We start from the raw sequence: 26,490 nt of genomic DNA on the forward strand, positions 1-26,490 counted from the left end.
TTTGCACTATGAAATTATGAGTACAAAAATTGATGTGCATGTGCAAATCAGGTCCTCACTCAATAACGTCTTCAGGTGGTATACATTGGTGAGGCTCCATTGAACTCAGTGGAATTTTGCCCATTTTAAATCAGCCGAGAATCTGGTCTCTTTTGATAACTGGCCATGTGGGTGAATGAATACCTGATTTTTGCATGCACATCAGATATTTGCATGCATAAATTAACTAAGCCTGAGAGTTTTTTTCTCCTCTATGATCTATAATTTAGTTAATTATTACTCTTCCACCTTTAAAGATTGCATGTGCCAGGAAGCAGAACATTAAATAAATGTTTGCCATTAATACAAATTAATGTGTTTTGACAGCTTGCTAATCAACTAAAGGAAAATGCTGCTACAGAAATATGTACAATTGCCATTTAAGCAATGGGGTTTTTTAGGTGGGTGGGGATTCATGTAATTAAAATGTGTGCCTTTGAAAATCATATAGGTTATTCTAAATTTTGCTGTCTATAATATACTGATATTCAGACGAATCAGACGTTTTGTCTGTGCTTGCTTCACGAAGGGGAATGGATTTGTACAGAATCGTAAATCCATAGCTAATCTTGGTGGACATTTGACTGTCATGTGCCAGTTGCATCAGTCGTTTCCAGTACAGAGAGCCTTAATTAATGTGCAAGGGATTGATTTAATATTGATTAGATCTTGACATCTTGTTGTGTACTTTACACATTATGCAGGTATGGGATGTTTCTGGGGAGCAGAGAGAAAGTTTTGGACACAGAAAGGAGTCTACTCCACTCAAGTGGGTTATGCAGGAGGGTGTACCCCAAATCCGACCTATGAAGAGGTTTGTTCAGGTATGTCTGTTTCCTTTGATTTCACAGATCATGGACCTGATCCTACAAGATTATGATCTATTTTAATGGGAGTGGAGGGTGATCAGAACCTCTCAGGGTTGGATCCATAATGAACACTGATATCTACTGAACCAATCTAAATGTTAATATAATCTAAAATATTTACAAGCAATCATCATCCCCCAGTATCTAATTAGCTGGGGTGCATACAAAGACACTAAGGATGGAAAAGAAACAGGTTTACATTGTTTTTGTCTGTTATGTTTTCCTGTTTGCTCTCAGGAAATTATAACTACCGTATATTTCTTCTTTGGAAAACCGATAATGTACAATTCAAACCATTCCTTTAGTACTGACAGAAGTCAGGAATCAGATCAGTCTTTCTTTTTGTCCCTAGGGTGTCTTATGGTGATAAGTTTAAATATAATCTCTCTCCTAAATTATTTTCAATACTTTATCTTTTATATACACCCAACAGCCACCATCCCACCAGTCCAAAACAAAACTCCAGGATTTGTCCATGCTCTCACCAGTCCTTCCACCCTACTACAACCAAAAACCTTCCATTGTTTTTACCCGTAATTCAAATCCCATAATCCTTTACAGCTATTTTACACTGATTAGTGCTGCTCTGAAAGTGTACCCATGCTGGGCATAGTTCTTCCGGCTTGCTCTCCTACACAGTCGTTAGTAGACGATAGCTTTGAGGTTTCACTTTGCTTTTGTTCTCTTGTCAACACTTTTCATGCCAACTGCTGAGGCTGCTCTACCACTTTTGTTTATTACCGGGCACCTAGGGATGACATAAAATAGTGGAAAAAGTTTGGCAGTCCTAGCAATTAGTAGATGTCACATCAGCCGAAGAGAATTGCTGCAGAGTACCCAAGGAAACAGAAACCATCTGTAAATAAGCAAGATGGTGAAAAGTGATGTTGTGTCTTTATTAAGCAAGAAATGAAACACTTACAGGAAATTACTCTAGAAAGCAAAAATGACGGGAGCTATTTTTACATAGGCACAGAGGTAATCTTTCACTAGTGACAACTAACAGCCAAAGTGTTCCTGAAAGGAAGGACTGAGTGGAAATGAACTTAACCCCCTGCCCCGCCAAACTAGAATACTGGGAGAGGGTACCTTTGGCATTAACTGATGCCTGGGCAGTTGCAGGCTATACCCTAGGCTGGGGCACCTGCAGGCAGCTGGAGAGCACAGCCACAAGGAGAGTCATCACACGTTAAGAAAACAGCGCAATGGATCAGTCATATTTTTCTCATTTGTCTAGCTCATCCATTACCTCCTTTCTGAAAGCTTAACTTCCACTATATATGGGTATATATACCTTGGGCCTGGTTCTCCACTTCAGTGCTCCATGTGCAGTGTTTACGATTGTGTGTAGTCTTCTAGCCATCTGGCACTTTCAGTCCATTCTCTTCAACAGCCTGACCATTAGCTGGTAAAAGGCCCACAAAATGTGACCATAATTCCCCTGAGTATCAGACCTTTTATGTTGGATAGTGAAGTATGTTACAAGTTCCTCCATCCCAACACACACACACAGTCCTGGTATGCTGCGATTTATGGTAGAATTTTGAGGGTCCCTCTAAAGATGCTAAGTGCTGGCTGCTGGCCAGGGGAGGTGTGAACAGAGGCTGGAACAGGGGATGGGCTGGGAGAGACAGTGAAGTATACTGATTACAGACCTAAAAGTGGCAATTCTTCAACAAAGAAACTTCAGAAACAGACTCCTACGAGAGACTGTTGAATTGGAATTAATTTTGCAAACGGGATACAATTAATTTAGGCTTGAATAAAGACTGGGACTGGATGGGTCATTACACAAAGTAAAACTATTTCCCCGTGTTTATTCCCCCCTCCACCTCCCACTGTTCCTCACTCGTTCTTGTCAACTGCTGGAAATGGCCCACCTTGATTATCACTACAAAAGGTCCCCCCCCCGCTCTCCTGCTGGTAAAAGCTCACCTTACCTGATCACTCTGGTTACAGTGTGTATGGTAACACCCATTGTTTCATGTTCTCTGTGTATATAAATCTCCCCACTGTACTTTCCACTGAATGCATCCGATGAAGTGAGCTGTAGCTCACAAAAGCTTATGCTCAAATAAATTTGTTAGTCTCTAAGGTACCACAAGTCTTCCTTTTCTTTTTGCGGATACAGACTAATGCGGCTGCTACTCTGAAATCTGTATGCTGAGAGTGTAAGCTCTCTTGAATACCTGCATTGTAGACTGGCTTCAGTCCTCCTGCTGGGCTTCAGAATAGCTCCATAGAGAGAGAGGGTAATATCCTGTTGTAACAGGGTCCTTGGGCTGAAGAGCTTGGGGCTAATCCAGCCCAGAGTACCAGATGAGCCCCACTTGAGAGGGATCAGGTGATTCTCCTATAAAGAGCAGCTGGAAGCTGCAGGTGTGGGTATTGCTCAAGAAGAACAGAGACTGCTAGGAGTGAGTAGGTTCCAGCAGAGTCCTGGGATCTGGGTCTAACACTACAGCCAGGAAGGGTTGGGAGTAACCTGCTAATGCAGGAGGGACCCTGAGCAGGCAAGGGAAAGAGTGCAGAAGCTCTCCAGGCAGAGGATCTTGGGATTAGGAAGAGAAATATTTGTTTGTGAGACTTTAATTTGGGACTTGGAGTTTTATTTTGAGTTATTTTCTGTGACTAAACCCCAGACCCCAAAGATGGGTATTTTGAACTCAGGAAAAGCATGTGGAGTCTGTAAGGAGCCCTTTGAGGGAGAAATTATTAGCAGGGCACTGCACAGACACCCCTGGCCACGAGGGGGCGCACAGGGGATGTCCAACCCTGTTACACTTGTATAGTGTATTTATCTATTTGATTTTGACTGTAAGCTTTTTGGAGCGTGTACCATGTCTTTTCATGCATAAATACGGCATAATAATGAATTAATGTATGCTCCTGGAATAAAGGGCAGGGGGGAACCATAGAACCCAATCTGTAATTGGCTATCTCAGGTGAGAGGTAGTCTAACAAAAGATAGGTCAGGTTCAGATGCCTGGAAGGTGCACTGCAAAAATAGAGCATTACAATACCAATAACCCTAACTTGCACGTGTGTGTGTGCCTTTTACCCAAGGGTCTCAGAGCACTTTATAAATTAGTTGTGCCTCCTAGCCCTACTTTTGCATACAAAGGCCGCAATGGTACCATTTGCATAGTGATCACCTGTGTGGAAAGCAAGAGCAGCATATTGTGCCCATAGTGGGGGAGGTCTTGGGAAGGAGTGTCACACCTTCTCTTGTCACATGGTGGAAAACAGTGGGGATTTTTGGAAAATGGAAAATGGCCATTTCTAAACCATAGTTAAAACACTGAATGTATCATTTTTTCTGTAAAACAAACACAGAAATGTCATTTAGTGACAGTTATGGTTGCCTCAGAATAAACCTCACCACGTCAAAACCTTAAGCTTTGTTTACACTAGAAGGGATTTGTCAATATAGCTGTTGATGTGTAGAGCTCTGTCCAAGGCATTTTGAAAGTTCACTGGATTCTAGCTGGTGGGAAGGTGGAAGAGCCATGATTTCTGCTTGCAAGAAATAGAGGTCAGACCAGTGTCATACTATACAGAGCATAAACAGTTGTTCTACAGATCGTCCTAGCAATTGGTATGGTGTTGCCTTGTTAAATTGATGTTTAGAGATAATAAAGCTCTTGTGAAGCTTATGAATACACTGATAGAAAATTATTTTTATATTTCATAGTAACTACTGTACAGATGAAAATATGAAAAGCCATTCTGCAGTGGAGAAGCATTCTGAGCTATTTTCAGTGCATTAGACCAGTGGTCTCCAAACTTTTCTGATTGCGCACCCCTCTCAGTAAAAATTTTTTGAGCACGCACCCCCAATATATGTCTAAATTATATACATGTACTACTGTACTAATATATTGTGTAAATTATAAAACATACACAAAAAATAGAAATTAAAAAGATGAGATGATGAAATAAACAATATTTTTTAAATTTTAAATTATTTTTTATTAACGGTACAAAAAAACCTTTTTACTCTCACTAAAAATGATTATTAATAATAATATTTTTAGTGAGAGCAGTGTGATTGAATATGCTTTATTATTTTTGAAAATCTTGGTTTAACACTTTGTGATACAGCAGGCGCTCAGGGTGGGGGTGCGGGGTCTGGGAGGGAGTTAGGGTGCGGGAGGGCGCTCAGGGTGGGTGTGCGGGGTCTGGGAGGGAGTTAGGGTGCGGGAGGGCGCTCAGGGTAGGGGTGTGGGGTCTGGGAGGGAGTTAGGATGCGGGAGGGCGCTCAGGGTGGGGTGCGGGGTCTGGGAGGGAGTTAGGGTGCGGGAGGGCGCTCAGGGTGGGGGTGCGGGGTCTGGGAGGGAGTTAGGGTGCGGGAGGGCACTCAGGGTGGGTGTGCGGGGTCTGGGAGGGAGTTAGGGTGCGGGAGGGCGCTCAGGGTGGGGTGCGGGGTCTGGGAGGGAGTTAGGGTGAGGGAGGGCGCTCAGGGTGGGGTGCGGGGTCTGGGAGGGAGTTAGGGTGTGAGAGGGCTCTCAGGGTGGGGGTGCGGGAGGAGGCTCAGGGCTGGGGCAGGCAGGAGGTGCAGAGCTCTTACCTGGGGCAGCTCCTGTTTGGTGCAGGGAGTGTGCAGCGCAGCACCACCCCCATGGCCACAATTCTGGGAGCCGCGATTCTGGGAGCTGCCCCCCTCCGCCCACGGCAGGCAGGGCCACCAGGAACGCAGGGGCTTTAGGGGCTTCAGGGCCCTGGGCTAAGGGGGCCCTGGGGCCCTGGCCTGCAGCTCTAAAGCCCCTTTCGGAATGCGGCCCTGAGGGCACGGGCCGGAGGACTCAGGAGGAGCAGGGGCAACTTCTCTCCAGCCGGCTTTGAAGGGGAAAGTGCCGCTTTTTTCCGGGCGCTGGCTGTGCGGTTGCCCCTGCTCCTACACGGGCCGGAGGACTCAGGGCCGCCCCCCCCCCCCAGTCTCCCCCCTTTTTTGCTCCTCCTGCCGCGCCCCCCAATCGATCGTCTTGCGCACCCCACTTTGAAGACCACTGCATTAGACCAATGCACAAAGACAGCATATTTGGCAAGCATTACACAGGCCAGGCTCTTCCTTCGCTGTGAAATTCTCCTCGTATTTTTGTTCAGAACAATTCTGTGTTTGTCAGTGTAGTCATACATTTTTTGAAATCCGGATAACTCCAGTGGCACTGAAGTCAGAAGCGAAAAAAATGATGCTGCTGTCCTTCATGACCTGGTGCAATTACCATATAAAAGCTGAAGCTTACGACCATTTTCTGAAACCCAGAACATTTTTCAGACTTCTGGGAAGAGGAACCTGTGAACATCAAAGCAGGTCATTTTATTCTATAAAAATACACTTCAGGGATCATACATTGCACAGGAAATATGCATTCTTATTATTTATTTATTACATATTTATTATGGCTATGGGGAGATATTCAGAAATGTACTAACTATCCCTGTTCATAACCTAGGCAACCCCCAATACTTTGTCTTAAACTTTTCTGTGTCTTTTGTACGAATGAGTAATCCTTAAAATTAATAACAGGATGTAAAACTATGCAGGAAGCATCTATGTGGGGCGCAGTGTTACATGCAATATTCAGATGTGAAATTGTTTTATAAATGCAGCATGCACATATTTTATTGATGGATACCAGTGCATCTTGCATAGCAGGTGGTGTCAGGGAGTGCTTTTTATGTCTAAGTGTTCCATTTGCCTTTAAAGTTTCTAAGCATCCAAAGGTCACCCTGAAGATTTCTCCGTAGCTGGAAAAGAAGGTGGAGAAACACAAAATTAATTTCTTGCTCTGTTACCTCCTATCCCTTTGGTCAATTGGTGATTTCAAAGTTAGCTTCATCTTAATTATACATCAAACAGGAGGCAAGGTTGCCTTTCACATTCACTGTTAGTTGATATGTCTTCATTTTAAGAGAGGGAATGCAAAAGGTTTGCTTCAGTGACCTGGTGCTTGTTTTAAATGCTTGCATGTAAATAGCATGATCACAGGTGTGGGTGGCACAACAAAGGGAAATCTGTGTCACAGGCCAGTGCTGTGGGTTGCCCATCGCACTCGTTGGTAAGGAAGGAACAATCAGCATGGGGAAAGATTTCTCTTTACTCTTCCCAGTGTTCCCTGTCGCCTACCCAGTATAGTTTAATTTTCTACCAAAAATGATCAGAATATTGAGATTGTGGGCTATGACTTTAAAAGCCCAGCACTTCCTTGGGAATAAAACTGGGACATCACAACATCTTTCCAAGTGTGTGTCTTACTCTCCAAAATGTTTAAATGCATAATTAAACTATAAGCATTAACCTCACTTTTTATAACTTCTAAAGGGACCTGAAGGATTTTAAGAACAGAAGCTGAAGTCCAGAAGATTAAAGTCTTCAGACACTAATGGGAATAGTTCAGAACATTTTCTTTTATTGTGAAAGTCATTGTCAAGAGAATAGATTCCTGTTGTGCCTTTGTCTGGCCTCCGTACAGCTTCTCTCATAAGAATGGGGTGTAAGAATTTTAATGACGTATAGATTCTGTGAAGAATATCAGTGCTCTGCACAACCTTGATCTGTTCAATATTCTTCAGCATGTTTGGTTACCCATTCCACCTCTCCCCCCTTTTTTTTAGCCTCACTCACCTGTGAGAAAGGGTGTAAAGGTCAACCAATCAAAGTACAAAATATTGAAGAGATCAAAGTTGGTTTCATGTATTAATACTTTTATAGACTACATTAGATATTAGCATTCCATATCAGTTATCTATTGTTATAGCCACACCACTTTTAGAAATAGATGATCTCTATATAGGCTTGAGATTATAGTCCCATGGTCCTAAATGTGCAGACAAAATCATGAGAAATTCACTGTAATCTCTTTTCAGGAAGTTGCTAAAGTAATAGAGTAACAGGATCACACCCATTTTCACTTCAGAAACCATCTTGTCATATGATAGAAGATGCTGCTGAAATATTACGACCTTGGCAAAAAGAAGTCAAAGGGATGTACTGAATTTCAGTTACCAGCTAAAATTTTACCTAGAAAACTGTTATGGAAAGAATGGCACCTTTTATTTAGAAGAGCTTCTTCCTGTGTATATTCAGAGTTATTTAGTTACCTTTGCTGACCAGAGTCTGCAGGGTCAACCAGTGTACCACTGTGCACCAGGAAATAAACAAGAATTTTGGATATTATCATTTAAAAATAAAGGACAGCATGAAAGCTTATTGGTAACCAGAATATCCACAATGGATGTTCGTAGCTGCTGAGGAGCCAGCTGGAACTTACTGACTCCTAAGAGCCCCGTGAACCAGTGTTTGAGACCCATGGTCCCTCTAAGACATGCTCTCAGGGTGGCATGGGACCAGGCTTTTCAGGGCGATTCTTGGGGAATGTTTGTATGAGTGTGGGGCCATGTACATTTTCCGCCAGCTCCCAGATGTGCTCCTCAGGATCGTACCCCTCCCAGTCAACAAGATACCAGAGTCTGCCATGTTTGTGCTTAAAATCCAGGATCTTGTGAACCACGTATTCCTCTTGGCCCTGTACCTGGAATGGTGGAGAAGGTGGCTGGGTACTGTGAAGGAAAGGGTTTTCCATGTAGGGCTTCAAAAGTGACACACAAAACACCGGGTGAATCTTCAGAGAGCAGGGTAGTTGCAATTCAAAAGTGACTAGACGTGTTGCAGGATCTTTAAAGGGCCAAGGAACCGAAAATTCAACTGGCAAATAGGTCTGATGATGTGGAGATGCTCTATGGAGAGCCATATATTTTGTCCTAGTGAGTAGGTGGGACCTTGCTGTCAATGTTGGTTCATATACCATTTATAGTCTGCTCTTGCTTTTTCCAGGTGGTCCTTCACTTCTTCCTGGGCCTGATGAATCCTCTGCACTAGGTCTGAGGTGGCCGGTTTGGGAGAGGACACAAGTAATTGAAGGTTTCAGAGTAACAGCCGTGTTAGTCTGTATTCGCAAAAAGAAAAGGAGTACTTGTGGCACCTTAGAGACTAACCAATTTATTTGAGCATGAGCTTTCGTGTAGCTCACGAAAGCTCATGCTCAAATAAATTGGTTAGTCTCTAAGGTGCCACAAGTACTCCTTTTCTTTTTGCAAGTAATTGAAGGTGGAACCCATAGTTGATATATAAAAAGATGGGGGCTTTGACCCATAGGTGCATGATCTGCATTGTTGTATGCAAACTCCATGTAAGGGAGAAGGGAGGACTAGTCATCCTGGTGATTAGTGATGTATCATTGCAGATGCTTTTGAGAATTTGGTTGGCCCTTTCTTTTTGGCCATTAGACTGGGGATGGTAAGCAGAGGAAAGAGATGTGCGGACCTCCAACAGGCTCACTGCCTCACACCAGAACCGGGCTGTGAACTGAGACCCTTGATCAGAGGTGATGCATTCTGGAAGGCCATGGAGGTGAACTATATGGCTAATCCATAGGTGGGCTGTCTCCTGAGTGGAGGGGAGGCCTGTGCAAGGTATGAAGTGGGCCATTTTGGTAAAGTGCTCCACTACTGTTGAAATTGTTGCAAATTTGTTGGACTTTTGTAATTCTACAGTGAAGACTACAGTGATGGCCACTCTGGGTTGAGAGGGGGTGTCCAAGAGCTGGAGGAGATCTCAGGGCTTATGGCATGTTGTCTTGGCAGGGACACAAACATTGCAGGAAGCAATGAATGACCTTATCATGGGGCACATTCTTGGCCACCAAAAGGAGCAGGATATTAATCGTTGGGCCTCAAAGTGCCCCAAGTGTCCTGTTAGGGGAGAGTCGTGGCACAGTTACAGGCTGCTACTCTGAAACCAGTTACAGGAAAGCAATTTTTGCAGGTCCTCGGGGAACATAGACATGGTCCCTTATATACATGATCCCTTCCTGGGAGTCACGCAGTTAATTGTTGCTAACAGCTTGTTTGTTAGTCAGAAATCCTGAGGCAGAGTGTATCTATGTGAATATATCCTGGTGACAAGCTGTACTGAGAAAGTTACAAGATTTGAGAATAAGGGTTGGTTCCTGGCTGGGGCCTCATGGGTTCGTACTATATCTGCGGGACAAGGTGTCAGCCTTGCTGTTTTTGGATCCGGGGTGACATGTGATGATGAAGTCAAATCATGAGAAAAACAGGACCCACCAAAGCTGCCATTTGTTTAAGGCTTTTGCCCTAAAAAGATATTCCAGATTTTTATGACCAGTGAATACCTGGACTGGCTGGAAGTCTCCTTCCAGGTAGTGCCACCATGCCACAGAGGTGTTTTTTTGTGATCAGGAGTTCCTTATCAAGTATTTCGTAGTTTAGCTCTGCACGGGGAGCTACCTCAAGCAATAAATGCATTAGTGTAACACTTGTTCAGGACCAAGTCATTGGGAGAGGCCAGCCCCAATTGAGTATATTTGTCAGCTCCTACAATGAAGGTTTACATGACATCGATGTCATGATGTTATGATAGCCAATATGGATGCAGCAGTAAAGGAGAGTTTCAGCTGATTGAACGTATATTGAACCTCAGGAGAACAAGGGAACTGGGCATTTTTCTGGTGGAGAGCAGCGAGGAGCTCAGTTTGTTTGGAAAATTCAGGATGAATTGTCAATTTAAAAAACAAAAGGGCAAACCCCAGGAAGTGTTGCAGGCCATGTACTGTGTGGGGATTTGCCCAGTCTTGGACATCTTGGACCTTGCATGGTTCCATCTGGATCCTTTCTCGGATAAGGTGAAGAGCAAGAACTCTGTGGAGACCTGATCAAAGGAACACTTCTTGAGCTTGGCATAAAGGCCATGCTGTCATAAGCATTCCAGAACCTTTCAGATATGAGTGGTATGCTGTTGAGGGTAGTCGGAAAAGATCGATATGTCATCTGGGTAGACTACTATGTACTGGTCAAATATGTCTGGGAATACATCATTTATAAAATGTTGGAAGGTGACCAGGGCATTGGTCAACCCAAAGGGCATATGTAGAGGCCATACCATGTTTGGAAGGCAGTCTTTCACTCATCCCCTCCCTTGATTTGCTCATGGTTGTATGCCTCCTTCCTCCCCAGCTTAGTGAATATATGGGCAGCCCCCATGTGATCTAGCAACTCAGGAATTGGGGGTAGCGGGTAATAGTTCCTGATAGTTATCTGATTCAGTGCATGGTAATCAATGCGGAGTCAGAGACTGCTATCTTTCTTCTTGATGAAATGGACTGCTGTGCCAGCTGGCAAAGTTGACTTGAAGATAAACCCTCAGGTCAGGTAAACCAGAGCGTCATCAGCTCAGGTCCTGACATGGCATAAATTTGTCCAAAGGGTATATTTGCTCCTGGCTGCAGCTCTATAGTCCCAGTGTGGAGGCAGGGTTTCCTCATTGCTCTTTTCAAAAACATTGGCATAATCTTTGTATTTTGAGGCCAATTCAGATGTAGCTGCAATGGAATGCTTTGCTGGATAGCTGCCCCCTCATGAGTCTCTCAAGATTTGGATGCTAGGACAGGATCTACTGGCCCCAACAGTGCTGCTGACACAACAGGGTATGGGGGGAAGGGATTGCTCATTTTAGGAATTTAAGCATCTTTATGGTTGTGTTAATATTTGTGAATATGGGATGAGAGTCCCTAGGAGTTCACCTTCCATATTACCTTTATTGCTGCTATTAATTATTTTATTTTTCCACCGTGCTATTAGTGTGCATAATGCTTTACAGACAAGTCAGAAGGCAATCCTTGCCTCAAGGGATTTACAATCTAAAGGATCAATTCTGCAAACCCTTTCTTCTGGAAGTAGTGATTACTACAGGTAGTAGCTGTACTGAATTCAAATGGGGCTGCTCATGGTGGTAAGAACTATAGCTGGTAGTAAATATTCGCAGTATATTTTCAAATGTTAGACATGTAACAAAAAATTAAATAAAAATAAAATAAAAAATAAGGAGCACTGAACATAGTGGGTAAGGAAGAGTGAAAAACAGGAAGGGACTACAGCTGTTGGGAGACCATCTTTCTGCAAGGAAAACAGATGGTATAAGCAGTTTGGGCTGTTCATACATTAATTGTTTGTTGCAGTGGATTTGTTTTATTTTACTGCTCCTAGGTGCTTATTTCCCAAATTGAAATCTTAATTCCTTTGGTGACACAACACTAAGGTGCTGTGGAGATGATGATTAATGTTTTCAGGAGCATCTTATCTCTTCCTGATATTGAGATAATACTGTAATTACTGCGTGTAATCATTATAACCAACTTTTACCTACCCCCTTTATGAGATACACACTCCTGTGCTTATGTCTGAAAGTCTACAAGTTGCACACAATCTCATTCACAGCAGGATAATAATTCTCAGTAATTTTAAATGAGAGCCTGGATAGCATGTATCTCATATAAATGATGGGAAAAATCTGTTTTTAAGAGCTTAAAATTCTATTTTTTATCTAGCTTTCTTGATAAGACTATAATTTTTTTGTTTATAAAACTGAAAGTATTAGGCCAAATTCTGCTGAGTTATACACTTTAAAACACCCTGACTTCAAAGGAGGTTGCTCAGGGCATAACTGAGCAGAGTTTGGTCCTGTGAGAAGGTGATACAGATCCTTTGGGGCCCTTGTGGCCTCAATGCATTCCTGTTTCAGTTTCCCTCTTTAAAGTGAAGTGGATCAGCTAAATATATAGCTCTAGTTTTTGCTTACTATTGCTTACATCTAGTTTAGATGTTTAATAGAACTTAGAAACTGAGGCCAAGACCCTCACCTTTAAGGATGTGGGCTTGAATCTCCTTCTTACTTTTGGCAGGTCTACATTACAGCCACTACAGAGGCACAGCTACAGCTGTGCTGTTGTAGTGTAGACACTTCCTACATCAACAGAAGGTGTTTTTCCATCGATGTAGGTAGTTCACTTCTCTTATAGGTGGTGGCTAGGTTGATGGAAGAATCCTTCCATCAACCTGTCTCTACACCGGGGGTTAGGTCGACCTGACTATGGTGCTCAGGTTGCAAAATATTTCGCAGCACTGAGTGACCTAGTTAGGTCAACTTAAGTTTTAGGTGTAGACCAGGCCGTATAGTCTTTCCAGGCAGATACAGAATGAGTGCTCAGAAAGAAAGTAAGTGAAAATAAATGCAAGCTGTTTGAAAAGTTGAAATGTAAGAGGAACAATGTGGTTTCATTTACACTTTGTGCCATTGAATTTGTGGAGGACATTTTTAAGGAGACTTTGCTGTAGTTTGCTTAGTGTGCTGGCTTTTGTTAAAGGTGCTTCGTGGCATCTAAATACTAGTATACGTGAGAGTGAGTAGTATGTGAGAGTAAGAATAGCGTCTATCAAATCAATGAACCATTGCCTTAGCAATAAGAATTTGTTTATATAATGACCCTCTGTATTTCTATAGCATCTTCCAACAGAAGATCTCAAAGCCATAGTTAAGGGCCTTTGGAAGGTGGGGGGAAAACATAAGAAATCCTTTATGGAAAATTCCATAATACTCACTTGGTGCAACTTTCCTTTCTTTGTCTACCCACTACTCAACTGGCCCAGCCACTGTTTATTCAGTGAAGCAATAAAATTATAAATTAATTTTATTTTCTTTCCAAAGTATATAAAATGTTAATTGTGGCTGAAATGCCTTCCAGGGATTCTGTTCTAATGTCACATTTCCATAAAGTGTATACAGTTTCACTTTCTGCTAATGTACTGTATCGGCATAATAAAGAGTATATTAATGTTTCTAATTTTACATTTCTGAGCAAGGCAATAAGTTAGTGAAGAGCCACCTCTAACTATACCCACGTAGGCCGGGATGCTAGATATCCCAATTCCCAGCCAGGTTTTAGATTGGAATGTGGCACAGACTACACAAGTCTTGCTTGTAGATGATCTCCTCACAGTCATGAAAAACGGTGAAAAATCATACTCATCTAGATTTCTCTTGAGCATGTGACCACATCAGTCATGAGGAGATGTTGGGCTGTCTCAGAGAAATATCAGGGGTAGGAGGAAGCATGCTCAGATTGTTCAGGATTTTCTTCTGGCTGTGCCCGGGGCATCACAGGCAACTGCACATCTGTCCCCAGAACCATGACCTGTGGAGTTCTATATTGCAGTGTCCTCTCCCCTTCTCTATTTTAACATTAAAAATAATATGAATGTACATTGCAATATTTTCTTTAGTATTCTCCATCACTGTGCTGATCCAGAAGCTGGTAGCACACCCTATTATATTTTATGTTTATGACCTGGAATTTGTATCCATACAGATTCTAGCAACAAAAGGTTGAAGTTGTGTGACATTTTCCTTATTATTTTGGAGCATGTCTAGATACAATTAACAAGGTGAATTAATATATGGGTTCATATTTTACTTTAGAATGGTCTTTCTGAGGCTGTCACACAGAGTCACAGTGGCCCATTAAGAGGGAGCAGGACCAGTGTAACTGTCCCTCATCAGCTCACTCCAGTGGGGCTTAAAAGAGGGCACCTATGCCCTAGAGGGGAGAGAGAGCTGGTGAAAGGCCTGGTGAGTCAGGGCTGCCAAAGTCAGTCAGGAAGGGTGGATGAAAGCTGCCAGAGACAGAAGATATTTCCTGCGGGAAGGCTGAAGGCAAGGAGAACAGGAAGAGAGGTTTGCCAGATGACTTCCCCAAGCCAAGGAGCCGGGCTGGAGGGCTAGAGAGGTCTGAAGGCAGGAGAGCAGCAGAGGGGCTTACCTTCTGATGCCTCCACACCAGAGAGCTGGACCCAAGAGAAAAATGGTAGTTTGTATTTATTTAGCATTCTTCATATGATGATCTCAAAGTGCTTTGCAGAGTGTGTACAGTAAGTATTATAAAATTTGGAAGGTAAGAGACTTGACCAACGTCACTCAGGAAGTCAGCGGAAGGATCAGGAATAAAAGCCAGGTCTCCTGACACCCAGTCATATGCATGTTTCAGTAGATTAGTTCCCCCAAAGGGCAGAAAAGTTCAAGGGACCAAAACATATACTGCAAGCAACATATGGTCATAGTCTGTCCCCTCTTAGAGCCATGCAATGGTACTTAGACAAGTGTAATTGGGGGCAGAATTAAATCTGTCAAATGCAGTCTTTTAATTATTATCACATCATTTACACTGCACCACAGGTGTAAGTAACTCTGTATAGGCAAACAGTGCCTGAGAAGTAAAATGTCAGTTTGAAAGGCGAGAGACAGGGTGGGTGAGGTAATATCTTTTATTGGACCAACTTCTGCTGGTGACAGATACAAGCTGTCTTGTAGGTGCTCAAGAATGTGAGTGCCAACCTCAAGGCAGACTGTTAAGAAGCAGGGCACAAACCCCAAACTGGCCGTGAGTTCTAGACTTAGATTTCACCAATCAAGTATCAAGTGTAAACTCCTCAGGAACTGTAACAACCAAACCATGGAGTCACAGACAGTCCTCTTGGATGCTCTGATCTGTCCTGTTACCTAGGCAAGCCTACCTTTGTGATGGTGCCTGACACCGAGTATCACAGCATTATTCAGGTAACTTCCAAGCCCAAAGGACCAGTCACTTAATCCAGGTCAACTGCACTTTAGATCCCACATCAAAGACAAACGCTTCTAGCCAGTCCTATAGTAAACTATCTAAAGATTTATTATATAGGAAAAGGAAATGATAGTTATGTACAGAGTTAAAGCAGGTAAACATATATTCACACAAATGAGTTCCAATTTTAAGTTTTAAAAAAGCAATAGAAGCTTCTATACTAAACAAGCGCAAACATTTCCATTTTAAATCCCTCTTTTCACTGTCCCATAACTTTTTGAAATGTTTTCATAACTTTAGCTACAGCAGATGCTCCTGCTGTAAAAGTATTTTGAATCTCCCACAAAAGGTGCAGAAATGAAGAATAATGTCACAACAAATGCGGAAGGCAAGCGCTGCAGAGCGATTTATCATAAAGCCATGTGTCTGGTTGCATATTTATCTCTTTATGGCCTTGAATTCTTCTCCAATGCTTTTATTTGCAGGGTGATAATAGTTTTACCTAGGCAGATTCATTGTTATCATGAAGTGGAATTTGAATATACATGACGTATTCATATAATACGGAAGGGCAGAACTCATCAGAACGATGGAGCTAAGAGCACTGATATCTCTTAGAGGCTCTTTCCTCCTTTTTGTATCTTTACTCAGTTGAATTGCTTATGAGTAGTTCTGCTCCTGTGTCAGAGTCTCTTACAAAAGGCAAGTTTCATAGTATTATACTCAGAAATAAATATATTTCGTACCAGTGATATGAGCTATTGCTGTCAATTTGTAGCTATAGTCACTTAATAGATCCTAATTTCTGCAGCATTTGACAGGTTGGATAATAAATGCTCTATTGATTTCTCCAGCTTTCCCGAGAGAAAGATCTTACTGAAAAAGTTACACGCATCAAGGCGTGACCTCCAGGCGTGGACTAAACTCCCATTGATGTCAGTGAGACTTGCTTGCATGAGGAATACAAGGGCTTGTCTGTATGGGGAAGTTAATGCGCAGCTAGATAGATGTTAGGGGCCTTATTCCTTCACCCACTTACTTCCCTGGTCCTTCTCGCATGAACAGAGAGCAACAATACCCGAAGTCCAAAGGTGCAAACAATTCGATGTTTATTGGGGTGAACTTCCAGCAAGCATGATTCCAGTTTCCTTCCTTAGTGTCCCCCTTCCCAGCTCTGACACCACAGAGCCTTACACCTGTGTCCCTGTTCCCATTCCTGCCCTTAGCCAAACATGATTCCAATTTCCTTACCCCCATTCCCTGTTCCCATTTCCCCATTTAGCCAAACATGATTCCAATTTCCTTACCCCCATTCCCTGTTCCCATTTCCCCATTTAGCAAAACATGATTCCAATTTCCCCACCCTCATTCCCTGTTGCCATTTCCCCTCCCCACACCCACACCCACTCCCTGATTGACTGCAGACTATATAGTAAAACTTGAGTTCTGCTTAGCTATACCGTAACCAATCATTTTCCTGAAATTTAACTAACCAATCCTAACATATTGTAACATGATTATGTAACCAATTATATCCCACCACCTTAATTAGTTTACACCCAGCAAAATTAATTATACAGCAGACAGAAACAATCACAGAACCAGACAGAGATTATACAGACAAACAATAGCAAAGTGGGAACTATAATGACAAAACAATACAGAAGTGTGGATTTCACATCCCAGCTATTGATAAGTGAGTTCTTGCCAGACAGGATGCTATCAAACTAAGTTTCCTTTTACATCTTCTAGGCACTTCCCTTTCTCTGGAGGTGATAGGCACTATCAGGACAGGACTGTATTCCTAACAGCCCAATAGCACCTTCTTTCAATGTGACTAGTTTGGAATGTGAGGATGTGACCGGTTGCTTCCCAGCTTATGGCTGCCTCTGTTGCTTAGCCAAAGGCCTTAGCCTAAGAACAGGGCCTCAGACTGTCACAGTAAGAGAAGGACCTTACACTGGCAGACAGTGATTTTGATTGTTTCTTTTATACCTCTATAACTAGCCAAGTGATAAGAATACACCTAAATTCTTAGAGTACAGGCCTTTACAGACAGGCCTGAATATCTATATCCTAACACTAGGGTATGCACTTTTAGCACGCCAGCTACCCTGCAGTAGAATAATCTGCGCTAATTCCCTGTGTGGACACTCTTGCTGCACACTAAAAGTGTCCTCGGGCAGTTTATTTTAATACACTTCAGAGTGTATTAAGCTAAAGCACACAATGACACTTTTATTGAGCAGTCAGAGTGTCCACACAGGGAATTCTTTCAGCGTAGTAGTGTGTCGTAAATTTGCTCCCTACCTTGTTGTGCACTAACTTCCTTTTGTAGACAAGTCTCGAGTTATTCTCCCCAGAGGGGATGAGAAAATTGTTTCCATATTCAGAATGGATTGTGATGGGGGGAAAATTTAAAAGGAAAATTTACCTGGTAGAACTGTTGCTTCCGTAGTATTTTGTAAACTTTTAGAATAATCCTTCCACCCTTTGTCTTGTCTATTTCGACTTCAAACTCTTCAGATTTCTTACTCTATATGTTTACAACGCCTAGCACAATGGGGGCCTGAACCCGACTGCGGCCTGTAGGTGTTGCCATAATGCAAATGATATCATAATTTTTTTAAGAATGGCTTGTCCATCCACGCAGATTAGCCAGTATGGCTCAGATGTTAGCCCTCTTACTTTACAATTTATTGATCACAGGCCTTTACAATGTCTTTGGCCCACAACTGTAGCCAACAGGGCCTTGGTTTGCTGCCCTATTAGAGGTGCCATTTTATATATGAGACATTATACCAGCGTCACTGTCATTGTTCTGATGACTTTCCAGGGGGAATTTAAAAAACAAAGATCTGATGGAACTCTTTCAAAAGAAGAGATGATAACCCTTCCTTCAGGGCCCCTTTTTTTTCTCCTCTCTCAGTAGCATCTCTCATGGTTTCTCCCACGCTGCCACCTATGCTTAGAATGGCCTGTGTGATTCTGTGTGCCTTGTAGCCTTCCTTTCCTCCTTCATATCCCTCTTCCAATCCAACAAGAAATGATGTTCTAATTTCTTTTGAAATATATTGAAAAAAATGTAATTATATGAAAAAGTTCCAATCAAGCAAAGTTAGAGACTAATATGATGCACGCTCTGCCACCCAAGCAACCCCATAACCTAATTCTGTGTATTTCTTCTTGTTTGCCTTCATCCCCTTTACATGTTATCTTCCTCAGCCTCTTTTCATGCTCGCTTACATTGTCAGCTCTTTGCAGTAGGGCTTGTTTTGGGAAGCAGTTTGGTCCATACTATGGTATATCTCCATTCAAAATCAGCTTTCAACATTCTATAAAAAACTTCCCTTGAAATTAAAAGCAGCTCTCATACAAAGTTTTCTTCAGGTTTGTAACAGTGTCCTCAAAAATATGGACCTGATTCTTTTCTCATACACAATGGCTTACGACCAGTGTAACAGCATTGATTTCATTGGAGTTACTACTAACTTGCACTTGTGTAACAGAGCAGAATCTGGCCCTGTGCTCATTGCTTTCCCCGAGACTTTAAGCAATTCTGACACTTCAAATGTAAGAGAAATAGAATAGGAAACATTATACTTTGCCCTGTGGGAGATTTTAAAATATTCAGTGTCCACCTGCAATAAAGAATCTCTGTAAAGGTTGGCCGCTAAATAAATAAATAAAATTCCTCCTGCTGCAGGATTGTACTAAAACAACCAAGTCCCTTAGAAAAGATTTTGTTCTCTGAAGTCTCCTAACACTATTGAAAACATTATTTCTGTGTCCCTTTCCTTGGAAGCAGCAAGATTTTGACACCACGAGCCAAGATAAGCCTTGGTGTTGGAGTTCAGGGTACAACTCTTACTTTCACTTAACAAAAACCAAGACCTTTAGAAGGACAGGAAAAAGGTTTGAAGCCAGGAAATGTGGTTAATAGGAAGGTGGTGATAGTGGTTACACCATTTCTTTTCTTTTCAAATAATTTTCTCTAATTGGTAACCCAAAGTAATGGGTAAGTGAATATACTTCACAGCAGCAGCTGTTGGATGTTCAATGACTGGAAAACACAGTAATGGTTAAGTGTGTGGAGTACTCATCCCATCAGCAAGAGTAAGTTAATCATATACAATTCATTGAACAGTAGAGTTGCATTTGCCGAGCAGTGGGCTGTCTTCTAATTGTTGTAGGTCTTTTTCAATATCTTGCAGTATCTTTTGTCTCAGCTGTAGCAGTTTTGGTTGCATCCTAAAACTGTCAGTCTTCCTTATTTTTGCAAAGGCCTGACAATTCCTCTCTCACAATGGAGTTTAAATTGGACCAGATGCTGCATCAATAGAACAGTCTGCCCATCTTGGAGGCATTAAGCCCAAAATTATTTAGAAAATTGAAGCCTTTAACATACTCTGGATTAATGTGATTAAGTAGAGCTTGCTTTAATTCACAGCCATCTATTCCTTTATTAATAGCCATCTCATCAACGGGAGCCGCACATATGGGTACAAGATGACTGTAAGTTTAAATTGATTGCACTAAGCCTGTAAGAAAAGCATTTAATGTCTCAATAACAACTGATGTAAGACTTCACTGCGGGGCATTTGAGATAGATTTAGACCTGCTAATAGACACAGTATTTATTAACATCTCTTAATTTTTTTATGTAAACTTAATAAATGAAAGTCTTTTTTTCCTAAGGTCTGCATTTGATTTACATCACCCTTTTAGTAATAAAGGAAATAGTCTCTCTCTCATGAATTATAACAGCTGGTGCAGAGCCTAGTGGAGTGATCCTTCAGGCTTACGAAAAGGTAAAACTCATAGGGGCTTCATTTTTTTTTTACATAGACACGTAATTGTGCTCTTACAACCATTATGAGTATTATAAATAGCTCTGTTTTGGTTGTGTTATAGCCGTAATACATATTTTTAATAATTGAGTCTCATGTCCCAATAATAATAAAAAATGTATAAAGCCCCTTACCAGCCAGGGTACATCAGCAGCATATTATAAACCCCATTTTTCAGGGGTGTGTAATTAGGCCATCATGCATTACTCATCTCAATATCTCTGTACGTGCGTGCGTGTGTGAGCATGTTACCATTTGGTGTGGTCATTTCCGAGAACAAACAAAACACGTTAAAAAAACCCAACAAAGTTGCTCTTTTAAGCAAATAAAACATTTGATATAAGCACTGGAGTTTAGCAAGTGATGAGTTTATAATGCTGTGTCAATGAGGTGAGTGCTTTTCCCCGGAGAAACAGAGTGAAACTCCCAAACTCTCATTTTCCATGGACCACTACACAGCCAAATGGACTGTCACAATGTTTGGGGCACTAGCAACATACCATGGATTTGAACAGATGACCTATTCTAAAGCTAAAAATTATAATATTCAATTTCTACCAAATAGCCTTTCAGATACCGATTTTATGATCTAAAAAGTGGTGCAACAACCTCCCTAGAGCATGCCTGACTTAGCCACTACTTCTTCCCATTCTGACAAGTCTGGTCAGTTCTGATGGTAGCCCAGCAGGGGCAGGGATGGGGGAAGGTGAGGAGAAGTTTCTCTGTAATCCCTCATTGCAGCACTGAGGATCAGATTTCTAAAATATTTAGGCACCTAAAGATACAGATAGGTACCTAGTGGGATTAACAGAAGTGCCTAAACAGGTTTAGTGCATAACTCTCATTGGAGTAAATGGGATTTAGGCATATGACCCACTTAGGAGTCTTTGTGAGTCCCATTAGGTACCTATCTGCATCTTTAGGCCTGCATCCACAAAGGGTTTTACATGTTGCGATGCTCACCATTGCAACGCTTATCTTTTAGTTACCTAGAAAATCTCTGGAACAACACTGATCTACAAAGCCTGAGTTAGGTGCGTAGGCTCCTTAAACAATGGATGGGGAGAGATAGGTGCCTTAGAATGTGATCTGCAAAACTCAGGACACTGTCGTGGGCGGGAGCTGCCTAAACTAGCCAATGGGAAATGCCAGTGAGCAGAGTGTGTCCTAAGCTCCTCTCCTCTCTCTGAGATAAGCACTCAAGTCCAGGCTGCAGGGAGGTGGACTCTCTCTTTGAGCAATCCATGAGCCGGGGGAAGATAGGTGCTCTTCCACCTAATTTGCGTCCAGGGCCCAGTCTCATAGGTGTGCTCAGAGGCCACCTAACTCCACACACAAGAGCTTTGGGGAGCGAGGGAAGAAGAGGGTGACCTCCCTTGTATTCCTTACTTCAGGGGTTAGAGTACTCCCATGGGGTGTGGGTGATCTCTGGTTCAAGTCCCCCCTCTGCCTCATGAGATGAAGGGATTTGAACAGGGATCTGCTTCCTCTCAGGTGAGTGCTAACTGTTGGGGTACAGAGTCATTCTCACTCTTTCTCTGGCCCAGTTAATATTTAATTATTCCATGACTTAACTAAAGTAGAACAACTTCAATAGGAGAGATTGCGGGAGCCCCGCATTAGATTATCCCGTAGACCAGTGGTCAGAGTAGGCCTCTGATCAGACCTACCAGACTGTGCTCTGCACACAACTTAGGTGGAGGAGCACCTATCTTACCGCAGTTTTTGGATCATTCTGGGGCTTAGACAAGTGATAGGCATCAGGGTGCCTAGAGTGAGGTAGCGGCAGATATGATCGGAGGCAGAACCAAATGGACCTAGGGACCTTTTTCTGCAAAAATGTAGGCACTGAGGGAGTTTAAGCGCCTACAGGGTTAGGAGGCAGCCAAGCAGGAGTTTTGTAGATTGCAATGGCCGATATATGGGCAGTTCATTGTCCTCTGTGGAGTTTACTCCTGGGGAAATTGTGCATAACGACAGCACAGCAGAAAAATGCCCTCTGCAGTTTCCCTTTGCTTCCTTGCAGAAAATGGTTTCTGTGGGGAAGCAAAGAGAAGCTGCATCAGTACTCACTCACCCCTCCCTGGGACATGTGTCTGTTCAGGTGAGGGTGGGGGGAAGAATCCCTGGTCATCCAGGGATGTTAGTCCCAGCTGGTGTGGGGGAAGGATGGAGTTCCCCCTCCCCCTTCCCTGCACGGAGCAGCCATAGCTGGGTCAGATCAAGCCCCAGAAACTTCCCTTGGCTGCAGGAAGCTCTGCACCTTGTGTGTGCGTGTGTGTGTGTGTGTGGGGGGGGTCTGGGTGCAGGTGGGTGAGGCTCAGCGGGAGGGATGTGTGGGGGGGTCCGGGTGCAAGGGGGTTGGGTGGCCAGAGGGAGCAGCTCTTTGTATAGGGACCCTTCCCCCCACCCACACACCTGGAACATCTGTACTGAGCCCCCTCCATATCAGGAACCCCCCACACCCAGAACCCCTCTACTGAGCACCCCAAACCCCACCCCACTGAGCCTCACCCCCTGCATCAGGAGCCCCTCATACCCGGACTCCCACCCCACTGAGTCCCAAGAAGCTTCACTCTGATCCCCCCCATCCCATCAAGCCCCAGTCCCTGCCCTCACCACTGAGCCCTAATCACCTTCACCTGGGCTCCCCTCCCATCCCCCCCTGCACCGAAACCCTGTGCATCCAGATTCCCACCCTGCACCCAGACCCCACACCCAGCTCCCTGCACCCAAACTATGCCACACAGAACCCTGGTACTCTTAAGGGAATTCTGCACCAAAAAATTAAAAATTCTGCAAAGTTCTGCATATTTTAATTGTCAAAATAACACAGAAACATAATAAGAATATAATCATACCATTTTCAATTATTTTGGTAATTTATTTCAAAATACTCGTCAGCAAATAATTGAAAATGCTGTGATTATATTGTGTTATTTTGACAAATAAAATATGAAGAATTTTACAGAATTTTAAAATATTCGCAGAATATTTATTTTTTTGGTGCAGAATTCCCTCAGGAGTAGAAGTTGTCAGCCCTCATTGGAAATGCCGAGGTCAGGGCAGGCTGCAAAAGGGAGAGCAGATACTCCAAGACTGGGGTGTAACACTGAAGTTATTCTCCTCAACCAGTCACAAACTGTGCTTCTGATTCCCCACACTGGTTATCACGAAGCCAAAAAAAAAAAAAAAAAAAAGAGAAGAAATCACACAGCCCCCTTTATTGCATTCCAATTCTCTGGCTCCCAATCAGCAGCTAGGTCCAGTACAGAGAGAAGTTATTTTAAACTCTGCTCACATATACAAAATGTTCTTCTGACCCCAAAGGGTCAGCCATATTACTAGGTCAGTATAGTTTTGGATCTTACCCAAAATACCATGCTACCAGCCAATCCTTTAGTGTCTAAAACTAAACGTTTATTATAAAAAAAAGAAAGAAAGAACAAGAAGAGAGATGTTAAATGGTAAAACCGTCACATGCATACAAAGACTTCAAAGTCCATATATCAGGTTCCTAGCAGTATTGGTGAGTTTGCTAGCTTGAAAGTCCCTCTGGAACATATCCACAGCTTGGATGAGTCATTCAGTCCTTGTTCAGAGCTTCAGTTTGTAGCAGAGTTCCTACAGAGGTAAGAAGCAGGACTGAAGTAAAATGGAGAAGATGCAGGATGCCTTTTGCCATGCAGTCTGTGCATCCTTTGTTTCAAACAAAAAGCTGCCCAGCACATGGCTTGGAGGCCTTAGAGTTCTGTCCATAGGCATGCCCCTGCATGCCTTGCTGAGGCACAAGGTGTATCTGCCTTCTCTCAATGGGTCAGTTGTATAGCTGATGGTCCTTAATGGGCATCAAGCAGGCTAGGCAGATCTGATGCCCAAACTGTCTGGGGGTGACACCCAGAAGCATAGCACAAGTTTGAAATACAGACATACGTATCTATAACTCGTAATACAAAGGTGACACAAATACATAAATGAGATGATCATATCTGGCAAGTTATGACATTTTTGCAGATACCTTACATGGCATATCTGGCATAACTCATTACAATTTTATAATATTAATATTCATAATATCCTCAAGTGTTCCCCAGATTCCATACAGCGTTACAGTTATTACCACATGGACTCCCATTTTCAGATTCCTTTTACAGTTCTTAAAGCCTGATCGAGCACCTCCTGAAGTCAAAGGGCATTGTTCCATTGGCTTCAGTGAGCGCTGGATCAAACCCTTAGATTGCAAGCTCTTCCAGGCTCTTTGTATGTGTTTGGCAGCATGTAGCAAAATGGGGACCTGACCCTAACTGAGGCTTTGCACTGCTACTGCAAGATCAATATTTGATCATTTTTATGAACAGAAAAACTTGTAAGCTGAAAAATGGAGAACCTTTGTAAATTAGGCACATTAGTCTATGTTGTGCTATCTTGTTGTCATTATGTTTCTCTCAGTATACATATTTTATAATGCTGGAGTAACAGCCCAAAGAACAATAAAACTGCAGTCCCTTCTCACACCTGAATATCTCTTACAGTTGTTTCTGCAAGGTATATTAACTATCCGCAGTGCAGTTTTTTCATAGTGTATTATGGTGATGACAATAGCAAGTTACTAACAAAATACAATGTGAAAGGAATATCTGATGAAGTGTGCTGCTTTGTGAAGTTTTGGTTGACCAATATAGCACTGGGTTAGATACTGTGACAGACCCAGACCAGTGGGCGGGTACAGGAGTCTGGTAGAAGGCAAATATACCTGCCACTGGATGAACAGTTTTCTGATCCCTGAGTGACCAGAGCAGGGGAGGCACTAGAGCAATCAAGAACCTGCTAGAACCAATTAAGACAGGCAAGCTAATTAAGACACCTGGAGCCAATTAAGAACATACTAGAGTCAATTATGGCAAGCAGACTAATCAGGACACCTGGTTTAAAAAGGACCTCCCATCAGTGAGGGGAGGGTGTGCAAGGAGTGAGAAGGCATGCTGTTGGAGGACTGAGGAGTACAAGCATGATCAGGCTTCAGGAGGAAGATCCTGGGGCGAGGGTAAAGAAGGTGTTGGGAGGAGGCCATGGGGAAGTAGCCCAGGGAGTTGTAGCTGTCGCACAGCTGTCACAAGGGATACTGTAGACAGTTGCAATCAACAGGGCCCTGGGGTGGAACCCAGAGTAGAGGGTGGGCCCGGGTTCCCCCAAGCCCCCTCAACTCCCTATCTGAGACAAGAGGAGGTGACCTGGACTGTGGGTCCCACCAGAGGGGAAGGTCCCTGGCCTATCCCCCGACCCACTAGGTGGGTCAGCAGAGACTGTGGGGATTGTTCTCCTCCCTTTCCGCACGCTGGCCAGTGATGAGGTTAGCTGAGTGAATGTCAGGTTTGAGCTACTAGCAAAAGTGGCCAAACTGAGGGTGGCCGTGAATCTCTGAGGCAAGCAAATCTGCCAATAAGCGCAGGACCCACCAAGGCAGAGGAGGAACTTTGTCACAATACACAAAGGGGTCTTAGACTCAGCATTGCAACGCCTAACATTTAGGCCCCCTGTCTTCTAGTGTAATCCCTGTGTTAGGCACATAGGTTTCCTATACAATGTATTGGGAGAGTTAGGTGCCTAAGAATGAGATCCATAAAAGCCAGTGCACTGAATAGGGAGCTGCCTAAGGGCTTGTCTACACTGCCACTTAAGTCAATGTAACTTACGTTGCTCAGGGGGTGTAAAAGAGCCACCTCTCTGAGTGATATAAGTTACATCGTCTTAAAGTGGTGTCTACACCATGACATCGCTTCTGCCTTTCATTGAGGTGGAGTAATTAGGCTGAAGGGAGAGCGCTCCACTCTTCACCAGATGTGCTACAGCCCTTATAACCTTTAGCCCTACAGTTGGAGAACTCAGCCAGGATGTGGGACTGGATGCAGAGTCTACCACCTCCTAGGTCAGTGACCTAACCACTGGGTTGCAGAGTTATTCTCACTCTCTGACTGGCCCAATGAATATTTAATTACTTATACACCTTGGAAAAATTTCACTAGGAGAGACTGAGAAAGACCTGCCTAATAATACTCTATAGCCCAGTAGTTGGGGCTCTCTGGGGAAGACCCAAGTTCTAGTCTCTGCTCAACATCAAGTAGAGGATGGACTTGAACTTAGAGCACTCATCAAGGAGATGGGAGTCTATCTGCTGAGCTAAAAAGGTTCCAATATTAACAATTCCTCCTCTGGAGTTCTATGCAGGGCCTGGTCCAGTAGGCAGCCTCTGAGAGCACT

The 26,490-nt window shown here is 43.1% G+C and overlaps 1 protein-coding gene and 1 long non-coding RNA gene across 4 annotated transcripts in view; one reads left to right on the forward strand and one right to left on the reverse strand.

Moving 5' to 3' along the window:
• MSRA (methionine sulfoxide reductase A) overlaps positions 1–26,490 on the forward strand; it is a 430,620-nt gene that overhangs the window by 221,138 nt on the left and 182,992 nt on the right. For both annotated transcript variants that reach the window (XM_043542091.1, XM_037893852.2), the window contains exon 3: positions 744–863. In XM_043542091.1, coding sequence (XP_043398026.1) covers positions 744–863 — 120 coding nt within the window. The remainder of the gene's footprint in view (positions 1–743; positions 864–26,490) is intronic.
• Positions 743–3,236, reverse strand: LOC122464890. Of its 2 annotated transcripts, none has more exons than XR_006289298.1 (3): positions 3,098–3,236; positions 2,203–2,313; positions 743–1,656 (listed from the first exon to the last, which is right to left on the reverse strand). It is a non-coding gene; the product is annotated as an uncharacterized LOC122464890 (long non-coding RNA). The 2 variants fall into 2 exon arrangements; XR_006289299.1 differs by having other exon boundaries at positions 743–1,764; positions 3,098–3,228.

Source organism: Chelonia mydas, chromosome 3 (assembly GCF_015237465.2).
Source record: "Chelonia mydas isolate rCheMyd1 chromosome 3, rCheMyd1.pri.v2, whole genome shotgun sequence".
Lineage (NCBI taxonomy): Eukaryota > Metazoa > Chordata > Testudines > Cheloniidae > Chelonia > Chelonia mydas.